General features: G+C 38.2%; 1 protein-coding gene across 4 annotated transcripts; it reads right to left on the reverse strand.

The window, feature by feature from the left end:
* Positions 1 to 924: 924 nt before the first annotated feature.
* Positions 925 to 16,807, reverse strand: LOC121264025 (RNA polymerase II C-terminal domain phosphatase-like 2). 4 transcript variants are annotated; one of them, XM_041167054.1, is made up of 16 exons: positions 16,320 to 16,806; positions 15,521 to 15,994; positions 14,600 to 14,810; positions 14,176 to 14,333; positions 13,995 to 14,065; positions 13,787 to 13,892; positions 13,566 to 13,655; positions 13,211 to 13,352; positions 12,593 to 12,960; positions 12,427 to 12,484; positions 11,387 to 11,517; positions 11,240 to 11,293; positions 10,801 to 10,897; positions 4,425 to 4,585; positions 3,369 to 3,442; positions 925 to 2,413 (listed from the first exon to the last, which is right to left on the reverse strand). In XM_041167054.1, the coding sequence occupies exons 1-16, from the start codon at positions 16,587 to 16,589 to the stop codon at positions 2,308 to 2,310; spliced, it is 2,571 nt and encodes an 856-aa protein (XP_041022988.1). In that variant the 5' UTR covers positions 16,590 to 16,806; the 3' UTR covers positions 925 to 2,307. The 4 variants fall into 4 exon arrangements, 2 of the variants coding, with proteins under 2 accessions (XP_041022988.1, XP_041022989.1); XR_005940441.1 differs by lacking the exon at positions 925 to 2,413 and adding an exon at positions 4,183 to 4,274 and having other exon boundaries at positions 3,392 to 3,442; positions 16,320 to 16,807; XR_005940440.1 differs by lacking the exon at positions 925 to 2,413 and having other exon boundaries at positions 3,392 to 3,442; positions 4,183 to 4,585; positions 16,320 to 16,807.
* Positions 16,808 to 17,405: the final 598 nt, after the last annotated feature.

The following is a 17,405-nucleotide window of genomic DNA, read 5'->3' on the forward strand; positions in this document are numbered from 1 at the left end:
CAAGTATGATTGAGATGGACAGGTAGTTTATTAGAAATTTTTGTAATTTACCACTAAAATAAGAGAAGGTTGTGTAGCAAAACTCATTAAAGAAAAGAATAAATCTTTCCAACCTCCTAACACTCCACACTCCACATTTTTTTTTAATTTTTATTATTTTTTTCTTTCATCAAATATTTATTATATGAATAAAAAATTTGAAATAATTTAAAAAAATAAACTCAAAAAAAATTTAAAAATATATTAAAAAATTTAAAAATTTAAAAAAATGTGAACTGCGAAATATAGTAGAGGTTGTGTAGCAAAACTCGATCGAAAAACCAGCTTTATTATTCCAATTTAGCTGTTGCTCAACTCACGTCATATATTCTAATTTGGTCCATTAAACTTAATTTGTTCCTGCAAATACAAATTCATCTAGTCTTTGCTTTCACCAAAATCAGAACATCAGCCAAACCTTTGCACCCAGCTTGAACGTTATCTCCATTCAGAGCTATGGAAATATTAAACATCCACCTATACTTTCCTCGAGAAAATATTTGTAGCAACTGTTTAGTTCAGAAACTCTATGCTCTTCTCGCCACCTTCCGGCCCCCATCCCGCTATTTGGCTGCTCTAATCTCTACATATGCCAGCTATCTTGTATTTGGCGTTCATTCACTCTTTAATACTTCTTTAAATACAAAATGGGGATCCAGCAATACCAATTTATTGAAATTGGGTGATTCAAGACAAATTTAAATTGATTAAAGGGTTAATAAAATATATATATATATGTGTATATATATATATATATATACACACACACACAATGCAATTGGAGCGTTTAAACCATGTGTATAAGAGTTCAACTTATGAATTCATTAACTAATTTCAATGAGAATATAATTATAATCTGACCTGAAACTTGCTCGTTTCTTTTTGGCCCTCGAATAACCTTATTTACAAAGAAGATAATACCTTAGCTACTACAAGTTCATGAAAATATATGGTAATTTCTAATTAATTTAAGTTAAATAAACTGAATCGGTCTTAACCGAATCATTTTTTGGAACCATGAATTCACGTCAACAAGAAGAAAAAAGGAAGTTCAATGCAAATATATATCTGGGTGAGGTCTCCTAAAATTCAATGGAGTGGTGGCAACCCACAAAAGGTCCCTTCTCAATCACTTCCCAACATTACAGACCCCTACAAATCTAGGGCTTATATTGATCTACCTACACATTATAGGGTATCCTAGCATCAAGGATAAATATCCTTTATGATTCATGCCCGAACTTAGACTAGTCCGAGAAAGAATAGCCACATAAAGTAACTCTTACAATACTTTTTTATAGGCAAACTCTTATTGACCACTTGATATTATTTGTAATACTCAATCGAGCAACAATAAATCATAACTTCAAAATTTTAAATCTTTATATGTTTGTGATGCTTTCACATTTTTTTAATTTTAAAGTATCACATATATCTTACTGACACCTTGAAGACAAATGTATTATAATTTGTGTATATCATCAATAAAAATATAGAATATTTTTATCTAGATGATCCTTTTATATAAGAAGCAACATTCTAAAGTCTGGTATCAGGTAGTGTTTCAGTTAAAAAGCATCCAAATACACAATTAAAATGATAAATTCATCTGACTTAAAAATTTTCTCTTATTTAATTTATTTTTCCTGTTCATATCAGTTAAAAATCCGATGTGTAACCAAGGACACATTTGAACAAATATATTACTGATACATACTGGAAAAAATATTGAAAGAAACCATGAAATCTTCATGGAAAAACAGAAGTTAACAGAGTGATATAATCAAACATAATGTGTATCGCATAATTCAATCTATATTCAGATTTTGTATCATCGGATTTGTTATTTTTATGATAAAGATGTGTTGTATCGTGCGATAGATTCCCATTTAAAAATAACACTTCAATTATATATTGTAACCCTTGCAATTCTAATACCCCAAAGAAAGGAAATCCAGACAGATCAGCCATCAACGGAACATTGGGGCAACAAAATAATTTCAATTGTGATGTTACTTGGGAAGCCTATATAAAAATAATTCTCCATTGATTTAATATCCACTAAATAAACATGAAAATGTAGGGCATCACGCAAAAAAAAAAAAAAAAATGGAGCCCACCTTTGCAAGCACATTTAATTTCAAGAATTTTTCACCTCAGCATCAGCTAACGCACGGGCAAAAGAGATGCTTGAACTATATAAAATGCATACATACCTTTAGAGCTTAATAACCTTTTGTCCAAAATATGCTCCCATCTTATGGTTTCTCATGATATAGGACGCCCATTCTTCTGTTGTCGAAAGGATGGTAGGCTCTGTGGACCACGAAATACCTCGTCCTTTGATCGTTTACTAGAAATAGAAGTCGGCAACCTGGAGGATGGAATAACCAAAATAAAAGAAATCCATAGCACAGCCATATTGGCACTTGAATTAAAGGCATTGTTTAAAACATGCGCTTGAATTATAACACACTCAAGATTGATTATAGCCTCCCTGTTGAACCCAATACAAATGTGCATCTACATTCAAGCACAGAGTGAAACAAAATAGAATGAATAGATAAAAGACGAAAATTTCATGAAAACGAAGTTAGTACAAAGGAAGAATATGCAAGTACTGCAATAGCACCTTGGACAAAAATAAGCAGCACCGCCAAAAAGACATGACAACTCTAGCGAAAGGTTTGCGGGGCGAGATGGACGTGACTGTTTAACACTTCAAAGAAACCTACCAACTTTCAAACACCCCTCCATTTTTTTCTTTTACAGGAAGCCTAGAACTTAGAATATATCAACACTTACATGATGCACCCCACATTTTGTGCCTTACCGACATCCAGCAAACAAACAATAAAATGTATGCAGGAAACCATGCTCTATGAAAGTCGAATGATCCAGAGACATTTTACAAATAAGAACCCAAAAATACAACATTGATAGTAAAATAAAATAATATTATATTTATAACATCCATAACCAAGCTCTAGACCCTCAAACAACCATCTATTCTGCCCCCTCCTTCCTCTCCAGAGAGCCCATTAATAAGCACAGAGCATCATATTCCACATAACTGTTGTTTTTTGAGTTAAGACAAATCCATCCAAGCAAATCAATCAACATCATTTACAGAAAAATTCATAAAATAATTGCTTGAAATTCAGTCAAAAAAATCATAGGTAATATCATGAATCAGCAGGAAACTATCCCTTCCTGGATACTCCACCCCTGGAACACTCAGTAAGAAATGCACCCTCCCACGCCCTTCTCTTTACTCAGGCATAACTTAATATTGAAAGAAAACAAATAAACCCTTTGTCTTATGATACCTTGGGGAATTGGCACGCTTTTGCACTTGCTGATTTAATACATTCGAAGGACACCCAGGTTCACTTTCACTGGCCTGAAAAGCATTGCCATCAAGTACAGAGGATTAAAGCAGGTCTTCCATGACAAAAACTCTTAAGACTAACTGCACTATACATCAATGGTTTTCGTTCTTCCAAAAAAGAAGTCTGTTTAATGTTTGAGGACCATCACTTGGTCTATTGAAAAATTGGCTGATCAGACAAGAGGACACCATACTTAGTGTCCACCTGGACACAAAACAAGTTTCAGAAAGAAGGTGATGAATTTGATTATCAGAATAATGCGCAACATGTAAACAATAAAATAATTATTCATAATAATATATGAAATTGAATGATAAAGTATATTACTTTTCGAGTATTGTATCATTTGATGATGCCATGTGAATCATTCCAGGCATAATTCTAATTGTTTTGTGAAGTAGGTTCCATTCATTTTTATTATCAAAATCATACATTTTCTTCTAAATTAATGTCAGATTCGTGGTTTTCTATATTTCTAAAACTTCTGGTATCTGTAAGCCTATGACCAAGCTAAGTCATGACCCCACCGTCCAAGTCCATAAATCACAGACCAGTACTTGCAAGCAAAACTCAGTAGGATGTCTTTTTCAATTACAGAAATTAAAAGATTATCATGAATTCATGCAAATACCAAGTGAACAAGATGAATGTTCAATGAAATCTTAAGATATAAATATAAAATAGCTGAATTGACTACAAGGGAGTACTTGGATAATGGGTAGAGACTGGGGACCGACCACCAAGCCCTTACCTCTTTATTTAGATATATTGAAGCCTGGGTAAGGCAGCAATAGCAGACATTAAGCCAGCTCACTTCCCTTTCAGTGATTTTAGCTCTCACATCTGGGTGCAATGCAAAATCCAAAAAAGGAACGGTTTCTCTCCATGTAACCAATACCCCTCATCTGGAAAATTCTTGCCTACATACCCTTTATCCAAGCATCACCTATGTAATCAAATCAAATATGGTAGGGCATCATCAGAAATTCCCACCTCAGAAGTGCTTTCTTTAGGCAACCCATCTTCTCTTGGGGATTCATCCGCTCCAGGACTGAAGATATCCCATAGAAATCCATTTTCATTCCCAAGAGAAAGCTTGTCAAAATCTGTGTCCACGGCCCCAGTTCGAGGTGCAATGTATGCTACATATTTTTCTGCAATTCATGGGGAAAAAATATTAATTCAGAAGCGTTGCATTTATGATGCCATTATCCAATAGCCAGAATCAAATGGCATGAGTGCTGAGAAGGATGTCACTACTCAATAATCAAAATCAAATGCAAAAAAATGACATCAACTTCCTTGTACACCAGAATACTGAAAGATTACAAGTTTATTCTACTTCTCTACAAACCAACAAAAAGGAGGCATGCCATATCCCAAAAACACCAACAGTAGGAGACATACAAACACAGCCTTGCTTCTAAAAGAACCAGCTACCCCTCACCTCTCACCCAACACCCAATAAAAAGATACGACATAGATTCTCTCACCAATCAAGCTCCTCTTCTTTATCTCACCAATACATTCACACTCCTTATCTGATTCTAAACTGTCAAAGTTTCTCTCTCCTAAAAATTTTCTCTCCATACATCTCTTCTTTTCTTTGTTTTTACTACTGGTTGGTTGTGGTGTGTCAATGACTACATCTCCTTGTGGAGATTAGTGCATTAGTCCAGGTTGAGTCAGTGTGTTGGTTGGTTTTCATGGGGCTGTGCAGAGAGGTAGTTATTAAACAGAAGGATTTGGAGTTCAGAAAGGAGAATGAAAGGTGGTGGAGGATCACAGAGAGTGGTCGCCGAGTGGTGAAATACATTTCTGTGGATCATGAAGCTCTGGAGTGGTTGGGTTTAATGGTAAAGGAATGTGCAGAGTCACTGGTTTCTTCAGAGTTCTTGAGAACTCGTAGAAAAGGAAATAATGTGTTAATGGTGAGGAAGGGATGCAATAACAATGGCAGCTTTATTTTCATCTCAGAGTTTGGGCATGAAAAGAAGAGAGGGCTGCTAGTGGTGCCGGAAGGAAGGAAGGGGGAGGGATGGAGGAATTTTGGATTTACATTGAAGGAGCTCAGTCCCCCTCCCTCTGTTTCGAGTGTGAGAAACAGAGTAGCTAAAGGTGGTGGTGTTTTGAAGAGTGATGGTGGCGCTCCATCGTGGAGGGCAGCTGGTGCACTGTCGTACAGTAAGGTGCTCCAAGCACAGCAGGTACAGCAAGATGTGAGCGTTGTGGTGCCAGGAGTGAACAGTACAGAGATCGTGCAGCAAAGTGGTGGAGAGGGCTATGTACTGTTGGGGTCAAAGGAGGAAAATATCTTAAGAGTGCTGGGTGACATGGAGAAAAAAGTGGGTATGTTATTAGATGAAATAGACTAGCTGAAACGCAGCGTTAAGGGTAAAGAGATGCTGAGTTTGGGCATGGGCTGTGATGCAGGCTTCACTGAAGGGCGGGATTTGGGCCTTGTTTCGGGCCAAATGGTTATGGATGTGGGAAGAGGGCAGGTGGAGCAGGCTGTCTCGATGGGCCTTGAGATGGGCCAGGTTGTAGGCCCAAAGAAAGGCTGGAGGGCAAAACAGACGCAGGCCGATATTTCGGCCCAGGGGCTGAGTTGTCCTCCTCGTCCTCCGATGGCGCCGATATGCGCCCTGTCGGTTGATCCACCGACACAGAAACTGCCAACGGCCTCGAGCGAGCACTCTGGTGAGCCAATATTCCGGTGGGAGGAGTTGGAGGACGGCGAAATGGATCCAAAGACCTCGAGAGTCGTTTTTCCGTCGTCGTTAGGGGGGCTACCGACGGGGAATGCACAGACTCAGTCGTGCGTGGCGTTTGAAGGCCCAGAGGCTGGGTGTGTAGTCTCGCCGGCAGAGGAGGGGCTTTTGTGTGAATACATGTCGCTGATTCGTGGGCTGTGTTTGGAGAAGTCACAGTTTATGCCGTCTGTAGTGGATGGAGGCCCTGGGGTGAATCCTGTGCAGTCAGTGTTGTCGGAGTATGGTCCCTCGATACTGAGGTCTCCAAGTGACTCTCAATCAATGGAGATGGTCTCCTTTGAGGAGAATAAGTCTGGGGGAGGGTCTGTAGGATTAAAATCTTTAGTTCCTGCTAGTGGGGAACCAGAATCAGTGTGTGGCTCGGACTTGGATTTTTTTACTCCTGCCAGCATTGGCGAGGAGGGGGTCATTCTAACTCCTTTGTGTACACTCCCCCCCATCTATGGGAGTAGTTCATCAAAGTGGGTTTTCAAGAAAGTTGAAGAGATTCAAGCTATTATTGGGATTTCGTTTGGAGGCTATGAAGAACAATTTAAGGCTCTCCTTGTAGCACTTGAGGATAGCCATTCGAAGTCAGCCTCAAAGAGGGATAGAGAACTCAAAAAGCTAACTTGCTCCATTAATTATGATGTGAAAGAAGGGAGTAGCGGAAGGGATAGATCGAGAGGGAGGGGCAATATAGTTTTGTTATGAAACCTAAGATTTTATCTTGGAACGTTCGGGGCTCAATGATCGTAATAAACGCCTTCGTATTAAATCATTATTGCGGATGTGAAAGTGTGATGTGGTGTGTTTTCAAAAAACAAAGTTGCAATGCATTGATACGAAAATTGTGAGAAGTTTATGAGGGTGCTCGTATGTTGGTTGGACTTATTTGGCCTCTTTGGGAGCCTCAGGTGGAGTGCTAATTATGTGGGATAAAAGAGTGGTTGAGTTGATTGAGGAATGTATTGGAGAGTTCTCGGTTGCGACTTTTTTTAAAAATGTGGTGGATGGATGGGAATGGGCATTTGCAGGCTAATATGGTCCTAATGTGGATAGAGACGAGAAGTTTGTGGGAGGAGTTGGCGGGTATTTATTCAGTATGGGATGTGCCGTGGTGTATGGGGGTGATTTTAACACTATTCGCTTCCCTAGTGAGCGTTCAGGGCACTATCGACATACCATAGCTATGGATGAATTTAGTGAGTTCATCTTTGATTTGGACCTCATAGATATCCCTCTGGTAGGGGGTGAGAATACCTGGTCAAATGGGCAGGTTTGGTCGAGATTGGATAGATTCCTTGTATCTCCTTCGTGGGAAGATAAATATCCGGAAGTAAGTCAGAAACGACTAGCTCGAGTTAGCTCAGATCACTTTCCTATCCTTTTGGATTGTGGGGGTATTCACAGAGGGCGTCAGTATTTCAAGTTTAAAAACATATGACTTGCAGCGGATGGGTTTGTAGAGATGGTACATGGGTGGTGGTCTTCATATCAGATTAGTGGTACTCCAAGTTACATTCTGGCAGGCAAGTTGAAGGTATTGAAACAAGACTTAAAGAAGTGGAACTTTGAGGTTTTTGGTCACATTGATAATCAGAAGAGTACATTGTTGGAGGAACTGCAAGACATAGAGGATAAAGAACTCTTGGAAGATAATTCGGAGAAGATGTTATTGAGGAAGGGCATGGTTATGACAAACTTGGAGAGGGTTCTATTGTCAGAGGAGACTTCATGGCGTCAAAAATCCAGGACCCTTTGGTTAAAAGAAGGTGATAGGTGTACGAAATTTTTTCACAAAGTGACTAATTCACATCGGCGTAACAATGCCATTGAGTCACTCCAATCAGGTTCTCAGGTGTTATCTTCTCATCATGAGATTGAAAACCATATAGTACAGTACTATGAGACTCTTCTCACAGAATCGGATTCCTGGAGGCCGAGACTTGATACTTTGCATTTTGAGGCAATTGATGTGCAGAGTGTCAGTGTTTTGGAGAGACCTTTTGTTGAAGAAGAGATTTATAAGGTCATATCTGGCCTTGCGAAGAACAAAGCGCCAGGGCCGGATGGTTTTTCAATGGGTTTTTTTCAAACTTGTTGGGACATTGTGAAATGTGATGTTATGCAGGTTTACAAGAAATTTCACTCTCTCCAAAAGTTTGAAAAATCCCTTTATGCGACTTTTATTGCTCTCATTCCCAAGAAACACGGGGCTTTGGCGATTGAGGACTTTCGGCCTATAAGTCTGGTTAGTAGCATCTATAAGATTATCTCGAAGGTTTTGGCTAACCGGCTTAGCCCAGTGTTGGAACGCATTATTTCTAAGTCCCAAAACGCATTTATTCGAAGAAGACAAATTCTTGATTCCGTACTTATTGTAAATGAGAGCTTGGACTACAGATTACAGGAGGGAGATTCAGGTGTTCTGTGCAAGCTTGACATGGAGAAGGCATATGATCACGTGAATTGGGATTTTCTCTTATACCTGCTTGGGAGATGTGGTTTTGGGGTTAGGTGGATTGCATGGATACGACACTGTATTTCTACAGTTCGGTTCTCGGTTTTGGTTAACGGCACACCTGCTGGTTATTTTGATAGTTCGCGGGGATTGCGACAGGGAGATCCTTTATCTCCTCTTCTATTTGTGATAGTTATGGAAGCTTTAAGTAGGATGGTGCAGGCTGTTGTTGGGGGAGGTTTCTTATCAACTTTCCAGGTGGGCAATGGTTCTGGTGGCCCTACTATCATTTCACATCTTCTTTTTGCAGATGATACGTTAGTTTTTTGTGAAGCGGATAGGAGCTAGATTAAAACTTTACGAGTATTGTTACTTTGCTTTGAAGCAGTGTCGGGGTTAAAGGTGAATTTGGGCAAGTCTGAGATGGTCCCTGTGGGTGCAGTCTCTAATATCCGAAGCTTGGCAAGCCTGCTGGATTGTAAAGTGTCCTCTCTCCCAATGAAATATCTGGGCCTCCCGCTGGGAGCAACATTCAAGAATAAAGCTATATGGGATGGGGTAGTGGAAAAGATGTAGAGAAGGTTGGCCGGCTGGAAACGAGTGTATTTATCAAAAGGGGGCCGCCTCACTCTTATCAAGAATACTCTCACTAACCTCCCCACATATTTTTTATCTTTGTTTCCTATGCCTATAGGGGTGGTGAACAGAGTGGAGAAACTCTTCAGGGCGTTCTTATGGGAAGGCATGGGGGAGGAAAAGAAATTCCATCTGGTAAGATGGAAGACTGTATGTGCCTCAGTTGTGAATGAGGGCTTGGGAGTGTGTAACTTGAGAACTTTTAATAAAGCTTTATTAGGAAAATGGCTTTGAAGATATTATTTGGAGAGGGGAGCATTGTGGAAGAATATTATTGATGCTAGATATGGTGTCGCTTAGGGTGTCTGGTGCTCTAAAGAAGTGAGAGGGGGGTATGGTGTGGGCTTATGGAAGTATATAAGGAAGGGGTGGCCATGTTTTGCAAATCAAATCCGTTTTGTAGTTGGTGAGGGCACCCATATCAGATTTTGGCGGCATGTGTGGTGTGGAGATCACGCATTGGAAAGGGCTTTCCCGACCTTATACCGTATTGCAGTTAATAGGAAGGCATCAGTGACGGATGTGCGTTTATTCTCTCATGGTGCGTACCAATGGAATATTCTTTTCAATTGGGATTTCCATGACTGGGAATTACCTATTGTCTCAGAATTTTTCAGCTTACTATATTACACGGAGAATACTTTAACACAGCGAGATAGTTTGAAGTGACGGTCTAATAATCACAAGATGGGTACAGTTAAGGCCTATTATAGCATCTTGACAACACAATTCGATATTACTCCGTTTCCTTGGAAGAATATTTGGAAGTCTCGAGTGCCTTCTAAAGTAGCATTTTTTGTTTGGTGCGCTGCTCTTAGGAAGATATTGACCACGAACAACTTGAGAAAGAGAGGATGTGTGGTGTTGGAGTGGTGTTACATGTGCAAGAAGAATGGAGAGTCTGTGGACCATCTATTACTACACTGTGAGGTAACAAGGGTGTTGTGGGATGAGATTTTTCTTAGGGCTGATGTTGCTTGGGTTATGCCTATGAGGGTGATGGATTTGTTGGGTTGTTGGCCAATGATGCAAGGCTGTCATCAAGTGGCAGCAGTTTGGAAGATGATCCCGTTGTGTATTATACTCTAATGTGTTGGTTTTCCAATATTGTATGACATGGGGATAACATTCAGGATTTCTTGTCTTTAATTTACCGCTCTTAGAATGTATTTAGGAGCTCTTATGTATACTTCCTGTATACAAGGACTATGCATATTTCATTCATATATATAATTTCTATCTTTTACTGATCAAAAAAAAAACATTCACTCCTTATTCCTTAACTAAAGTATACAAATTTCTACTTATCAAAAAAAAAAGACAGAAATTATGGAACTAAATTATACTTTTATTGTTATATGAATGTTTATTGATATCCATAGGCCTAATCTCCAGAATTTCTAAGGACACATTTCAGTAAAAGAAATCATTGTTAAGAAAGTATATCTAGTATAAAGTCAAAGGCAGCTTAAACCAAGAAAACTGCTGCAGAGAATGAAAAAGCAGATGGTTTTACCTGCTAAGCTGTGAAGGGCATTTTCGGCAGCTTGTTGTTGAGCATCTTTCCTTGTCTTGCCCATTCCAACCCCTATCTTCTCACCAGTGAACAAAACCTGCACCAATGGATCAACAACATGAGTTTTTTCAAGTCCAAATACTAGACGTAACGTTTCCTTGGACCTACATAAGTTTTAGAAAAATTAAAAAATTAATTTAAAATAAAAAAGGAGGGAGGACACAGATTTTTGCAGCTAACCACGTAGTTGGAACTAAAAGATAGTTGAGTTGAGTCGCGTATTTGTGAATGCAAAAACAAGAAATAGAATCTGTTACCATTGCCTACATTTCAATTTGTCACCTTATAATACACATCAATGAAATAATATATATGTATTTATACACTTCTTAGTACAGAATCGAAATAAGTTTCAGCAAGGAAACATGGTTTCACTGACCTCAACAGAAAATTGCAAATCCTTACTGGTGCTGACAACAGACCTGAACTCGACCTGCATGGTAGGATAGAATGTGGTGAATAGCACCGAAAAGGAGAAGAAAAAAGGGAGCAATGTATCCCTGGTAAAGCCAGAATGCATTTGTACCTTGGAGTTGCATCTTCGTCCAATCTCTTGCAGTACTCCAATAGATAAAGGAGAAGGTAGCATGTTTGATTTTCCAGCTTCAGTTTGAATATCTCTGCTAGTAGACACCTGATTTTGAGATACAGCAACCTCTGCAAGAAACCTCAATCAGCAAATCGACAATACAAACATGTGTTAACCATTGTACACAGGGCATCATCCATAATGTTTTATTCAAACTTGTCGTTTACAGAAAAGGCTATAAAGATTGTAGGGCTCGTTTGGGAAGTGAGATGTTATGAAAATTCTGTGAATAGTAGTGAAATGACTTGAGTTAAGATATTTTATTGGGTTTTGAAAAATGAGAGAGAAAAATTTGAATAAAATATTATCAAGTTAAAATATTGTTAGAATATTATTTTTTAATATTAGTTTTGTTTTGATATTTGAAAAAGTAGTTTCGTTTTTTGTGTTTTTTTTTTAAGTTTGGGAAAGTTATAATAATTAGGTAATGATTAGATGAAAAAGTTGAAGATTTGAAATTGAAAATGTTTGTGTTTGAGTGATGTTTGGGAAGGAAATTATGAGAAGTTTTGAGATGAGATCATCTCACTTCCCCAAACAAGCCCTAAAAGATCAGATTGACCCTCCCGCCCCTCTGATGTTAATGCAGGACAAAATCAAATGCGAAAACATTAAAAAGACAATAGGTTAAATTTCTAAAATATTTAGATAATGCAGCACAGAAGCATAAAGTGAAGTTTAAGCATTAAAAACGATGAAATAACAAACAAAAGTAAAATATGGAAAACTGAGAAACCATCCATGAAATAATTCATTAGTAGCAAACTGGCATGTAAAAAAAGTCCCCAAAAAAGAAGCAGATGGATGGTACATTGAAAAATTTTATGGTCAAAAGGAAAGATATGCGATGGGTAGTAGCTAAAAAGTAAATTAATGCATGATAAGGTAATATCTTTGGAAGTTTTCATACATCGAGAACCAAAAGTTAACCTTGCTTGATGGACAATGTGAACACATGATTTTGCTAGCTCCCATACCTGATGGCAGACTGGCAGGTGGAAGATTTTGTTTTAGCATATCATAACTAGCACATGCCTACATATAAGCAAGACAAGAGACGTTTTAGAGTGCTCTCTGCAGTAAGAAAGATTGTCAAACTAGATATTAATTCTCATATAAGCTTGAGGGATATCCAGAACAAACCTCTTCAACCTTCACTTGGGATGTTTGTGAAGGTAAAGCAGTAGGAGTAGATCCTGGTGTGCTAGGTGAAAATGGCTTTAAATGTGCAGACTGCTTATCAGGTTTTAGCGCATCAGCTTCAGGAGCAAATCCCGAAGGTCGACTATTTAAATGCCCTCGACTAATATCATCTTCCATCAACCAGCCTCCCTGTGGCTGCATCAATGATCCTGATTGTGTAGGCAATCTTGACAAAAGGGGGGGCTCACCTGAGCTTTGAATCCTCGAATCTAGACAATGCTTCATAGTGAGGAGTCCTCTCTTCATATCATAATCACGATCAGAGGAGATACAATCTCGTCTAACTGGAGCTCCAAGCAAACCAGGTTCTTCAAGGTAATTGAAGGCATAACATAAGAAGACAAGAAGAAAACATTGTCAATGCTGTAGATCAAACTTTAAAAAACATAAATTTATTTATTTTTTATAAGTAATGCCTAGTCCAAGTACACATGAAGTATACAAGCGAAAACACCTAGATACAAGCTAAAGACTAGGAGCTAGGAAATGCTAAAAGAAAATCATTTAGATTTTACTAAGGCAAGTACATAAATTTATTAGGATAAAGGAAGCAAATACTCTGAGAAGGCATCACTGTTCTTGAAGATGCAGGGCCAATGGCATTCGGCAAGATTGCAACAGGTGGCTTAGGGGCCTCATGTCTATACTCAGAACTATTTGTCAATGAATGAGTAGCTGAATCATTAGCACACTTCTCGTCCTGGAAAAAAACATAAGGGAATGGAAAATGAAACTAAGTTATCAAACTTCCATTATGCTAGGGTACATAGAGAGCAGCAACAGAGAAGACAGTTTCATAAGAATAGCGACAGCCAATCAAAAGCTATACTAAATGATTATTTTGTACTCATATTGCTAACACATACAAGGATTCAGTGGTAAATACATATCTGCCAATATGCTAGAATCCTACCATTGGGTTTAATCTCCGTTCAACTTCAAGACCATTCATTCCTTCGCTTATGGGAGCATTAGTATTGCCATTTGGTACAAATCCAGCATCCTGGCATTCAAAAATATTTTATCATAAAAATTAAAAAGAACAAAATGGATACTTGTTAACAGCTACCTAAAGCATACAAAGAAAAATGGGTGAGTTTCATCAATGGGTTGAGAATCAGATCAATGAAATACCTCTGATATCATGTAGTTGCTGACATCAGGAGCAGGAGGTAAATTTACCACCTCGTCCTCATAAAAGATCTCCGAGATTCTCCGTAATAAATTCTCATCAAATTCTCTGAATTTAATCATTACATATATAAAATTGCAACTGTAAGCCAATTGTTATCAATGAATGGTTAAATAAAATGCTATTAGCTTGCAAGGTAACTGCTCTTACTTGAAAAAGTAACCTCTGACATTGCATGCAACATTTCTTGCTACACAGAGGACTGGAACAGCATGGGCGGTCTATTAAATCAATAACTCAACCAATCAATCAAATATAACATTTTAAAAGAAAGGAAATTAAAGAACTTCTCTCAATAAATATAGATATTAAAAAAAACATAATTTAGTACCTCTGCTTGAGGAGCATAATAAGGAGTGAATGCTGGAACCATATGAACTCGTGGTTGGTCCTTATCTTCCCAGACTTTCGAACGGTCATCAATTACCATTGCCATCTTTGGATGGCACATGGCATCTTGGAAGACATTTAGCAAAGATTTCCTGGAGCCTACCCAGTCAGAACCAAGGAAGGAATGTCAAATATTGATGTAATGTCTAAAAAGAGGTGACCACCATGAGACAAAGCTGAGAATCTAAAGAAAAAAAACTTCATTTAGCAAAATTGTGAAAACAGAAGAACAATGTTCGATAATTAAACATCCCAACATGTATCACAATATATTTTTTGATGGGGAAAAAATGAGAAAAAAAAACAGGTATCACAAAATATGAAGATTCCAAAAGTAATGTTCTCGAGACGATATCAACGCTTGCCTGATTTGACACAGATAACACGGTCCAAAAGTTGCTTTGAATCTATAAGATGTGCCTCCGGGTCAAGAAGCCTCCACATTTCCAGGGCATAATCTCTTTCTGCCATTGTACACACATAAACTTCAAACCGTTTCCTTCCTTTTGCAGTTAAATAACTTCTCAGGTCCTCCCACGCAGGTCGTAACCTCACAAGCACACTGGTATCACGAATCTACCAAAGGAAAAAAACAACCAGTCCTTAGGAAAGGAAAATATTACATTTCAGAAAGTATAAAAACAACCATATCAACGTGCCATAAACATATTAAAGGTTGACTTCCTATTAACTTCCTATCCATAACTTCTACATCACTGGATTAGTATTAGTCATACTATACAGGTTCCCAAGTTTTCCTAATAGCAAAAGATGTTCTAGCCAAACTAGAAACCTGGCAAACAGAGTGGTGATAGAGACAGCATAAATACAGTTAAAACCACCATGTGCTACCGCAAGAAGCTTGGCCTGTCCAAACTCCCATATCATCCAGCAGATACCATGTAAATGCTTATTTGGGTTTCCCAACACATTGTAATACGTAAAAATGGTGTCATTACAGCAAAAGCTCTTAACTCCTTGGCTAACAACTCCTTGGCTAGCAAAATTTCGTAGTGCATAGTGATCTTCTTCTTTTTTTATCAGTAAAAAGAATATTATTAATATTAAATAATGAATAGGGATCTAGTATTGCAATAAGGAAAGCTCCTTTTCTATGCATAGGGATCTTCTTTTTTATAGGTAAAAAGAATATTATAAATATTAAATAATGCGTAGGGATCTAGTATTGCAATAAGGAAAGCTCCTTTTCTATGAAATATCAATCATCTCGCTATATGAAAAAACCATATAGGAACAAACAAATAGAGTGAAAGAGATCATCTTACATCAGGATTGATACGAGTGAGGACAATATTCTTTTCTTGCAATCTAATTACTGGCCGAACAACTCTTTCATGGTTATCGGATAGCGGTGGAACCTCCTCCAATTGAGCATTAAATAGCTTCCCGTTATTATCTACCACGGTGTCGTTCTCTGTGTACTGCTTCAATAGCGCTCGATCATCTATGTACCGCTTCATTTCGGCAGTCATTACTGACGCACGCAACGAATCATTCTCGCGTACAATCCAACTTCGAATAGCCTCAATTCTATCCTCGAACGACTTCATGGTGTTCGCAACAATGAGCGTCTCGTCGAGATCAAATACGATTGCCAGACAACGTAAATTTAGCATTCCTAAGCTCGCGTCATACAGACCTGCAGGAACCGCATAGCACCAAAAGCACGGAAACTTCTTCTGCTTACTTGGCATTGCAACCAAGTGAATCTCTTCGTCTCCAATCAATACCACCGCCGTCTATATAACCAAACCAAAAAATTTCCAAAACTCGGTTTAGTTTTCAAAAAGTAATCTAGAACATAGAGCATATATTTATTTGATTTCCAGTATTTACAGTTTCCAGTTTCTAAAAATGTATAACATAAAACCGGATTTAGGTAATCAAAGAGTGATTGTAATAGGTCCATTAAGTAAAGGTTCTAACAAATCAACACTCAGAAATCATATTATTCAAACTTTTGCTACATTCTCGGTGACAAAATAATAAAAGGAAATCGCTTTATGAAAAAAAAATTCTCAACAGGGAAAGAAAATGGTAAATGAAGCAGATTGAGTGGGGGACCTTGAATTCGTAGAAGCAGGAAGCGTGGAGAGTGATCAGATGGGACTGTTCGACCGGCGAGGACGACTCGAGCTTGCACCGAACGGAAAACGAAGAAATCGTTTGGAGAATTGAGAGCGGAGGGCATCGTTCACTCTGTGGCGATATGTGGTGGATACGAATCTCGTGATTCGGGAACTGGAAATTCTGGTCCTTGACCGGAATAGCGTCCAGCTCTCCCAAGCACAAGTCGCCGTGATATACCACCGATTTAAACCCTAAACGACTCATTTAAATCAACTTCGATAGGTAAACAAACAAGGAAAACAGAAGAAAACGTAAATGTCTGTAAAATGAGAGGAATCGGTGGGAGAATTGAGGGTTGATTTTCTGGTTAACCTCTATTTTTTTGCTGCTTTGTCTCACTCTCAGAGCTCTTCGCTCTCTCTCTCTCTCTCTCTCTCTCTCTCTCTCTGCCTACGGTTACAAACTTTGCCTTCGTTTGGGAGAAGAAGGGGGGGGTGTTCTCAATTTATAGGCGGCAGAGGTGGGATAAATATATACCAGTTGGTTTTGAACGAATTTACGAAAGTACCTACTCGATGCGAGCCAATCGGCGTTGGCCAGCGAGGGAAGTAAAGACGGGTGGGTCATGCTCATCGCGGGGGTAATGGGACACACCTTGCATACGTGGCATCCGAAGAAGGTCAGTGATTTTGAAGAGCCGACTTCGAGCCGTCGGATCTATCGGTGGCTTTGAGTCGTTCGTTTTGATAAGGAATGATTTGGGTTAGAGATGGATTGAGATGGTTTATGAATAGTAAAATAAAAATTGAATTATTTATTATATTTTGTGTAATAATTTAAAAAAGTTATTTTGAAATTTAAAAAAATTAAATTATTTATTATATTTTATATGAAAATTTAAAAAGATTGTAATGATAAAAAGAGATGAATTGAGATATATTTTGAATGCAAACGAAATCTTATGTATGTGTAAGTTGCACTTTAAAAATGAGTTTGGATCTAAATTTATTTTAACTCATTATTATAATTTCTAAGGACTGGACGGACATTTCCATTTTTCTCTTTGCTTTTAGAACAAAC

This window comes from Juglans microcarpa x Juglans regia, chromosome 5D, assembly GCF_004785595.1.
Source record: "Juglans microcarpa x Juglans regia isolate MS1-56 chromosome 5D, Jm3101_v1.0, whole genome shotgun sequence".
In the NCBI taxonomy this organism is placed as follows: Eukaryota; Viridiplantae; Streptophyta; class Magnoliopsida; order Fagales; family Juglandaceae; genus Juglans; species Juglans microcarpa x Juglans regia.

What these genes read in the sequence shown, in the direction of transcription:
- LOC121264025 (XM_041167054.1), bottom strand. Translation starts at nt 16,589, where the DNA reads ATGAGTCGTTTAGGGTTTAAATCGGTGGTATATCACGGCGACTTGTGC. An exon ending in GACGAAGATGCAACTCCAAG is followed by an intron (nt 11,294 to 11,386) that starts GTACAAATGCAT and finishes CCTACCATGCAG; the next exon opens with GTCGAGTTCAGGTCTGTTGT. An exon ending in TGCCCTTCACAGCTTAGCAG is followed by an intron (nt 4,586 to 10,800) that starts GTAAAACCATCT and finishes CATGAATTGCAG; the next exon opens with AAAAATATGTAGCATACATT.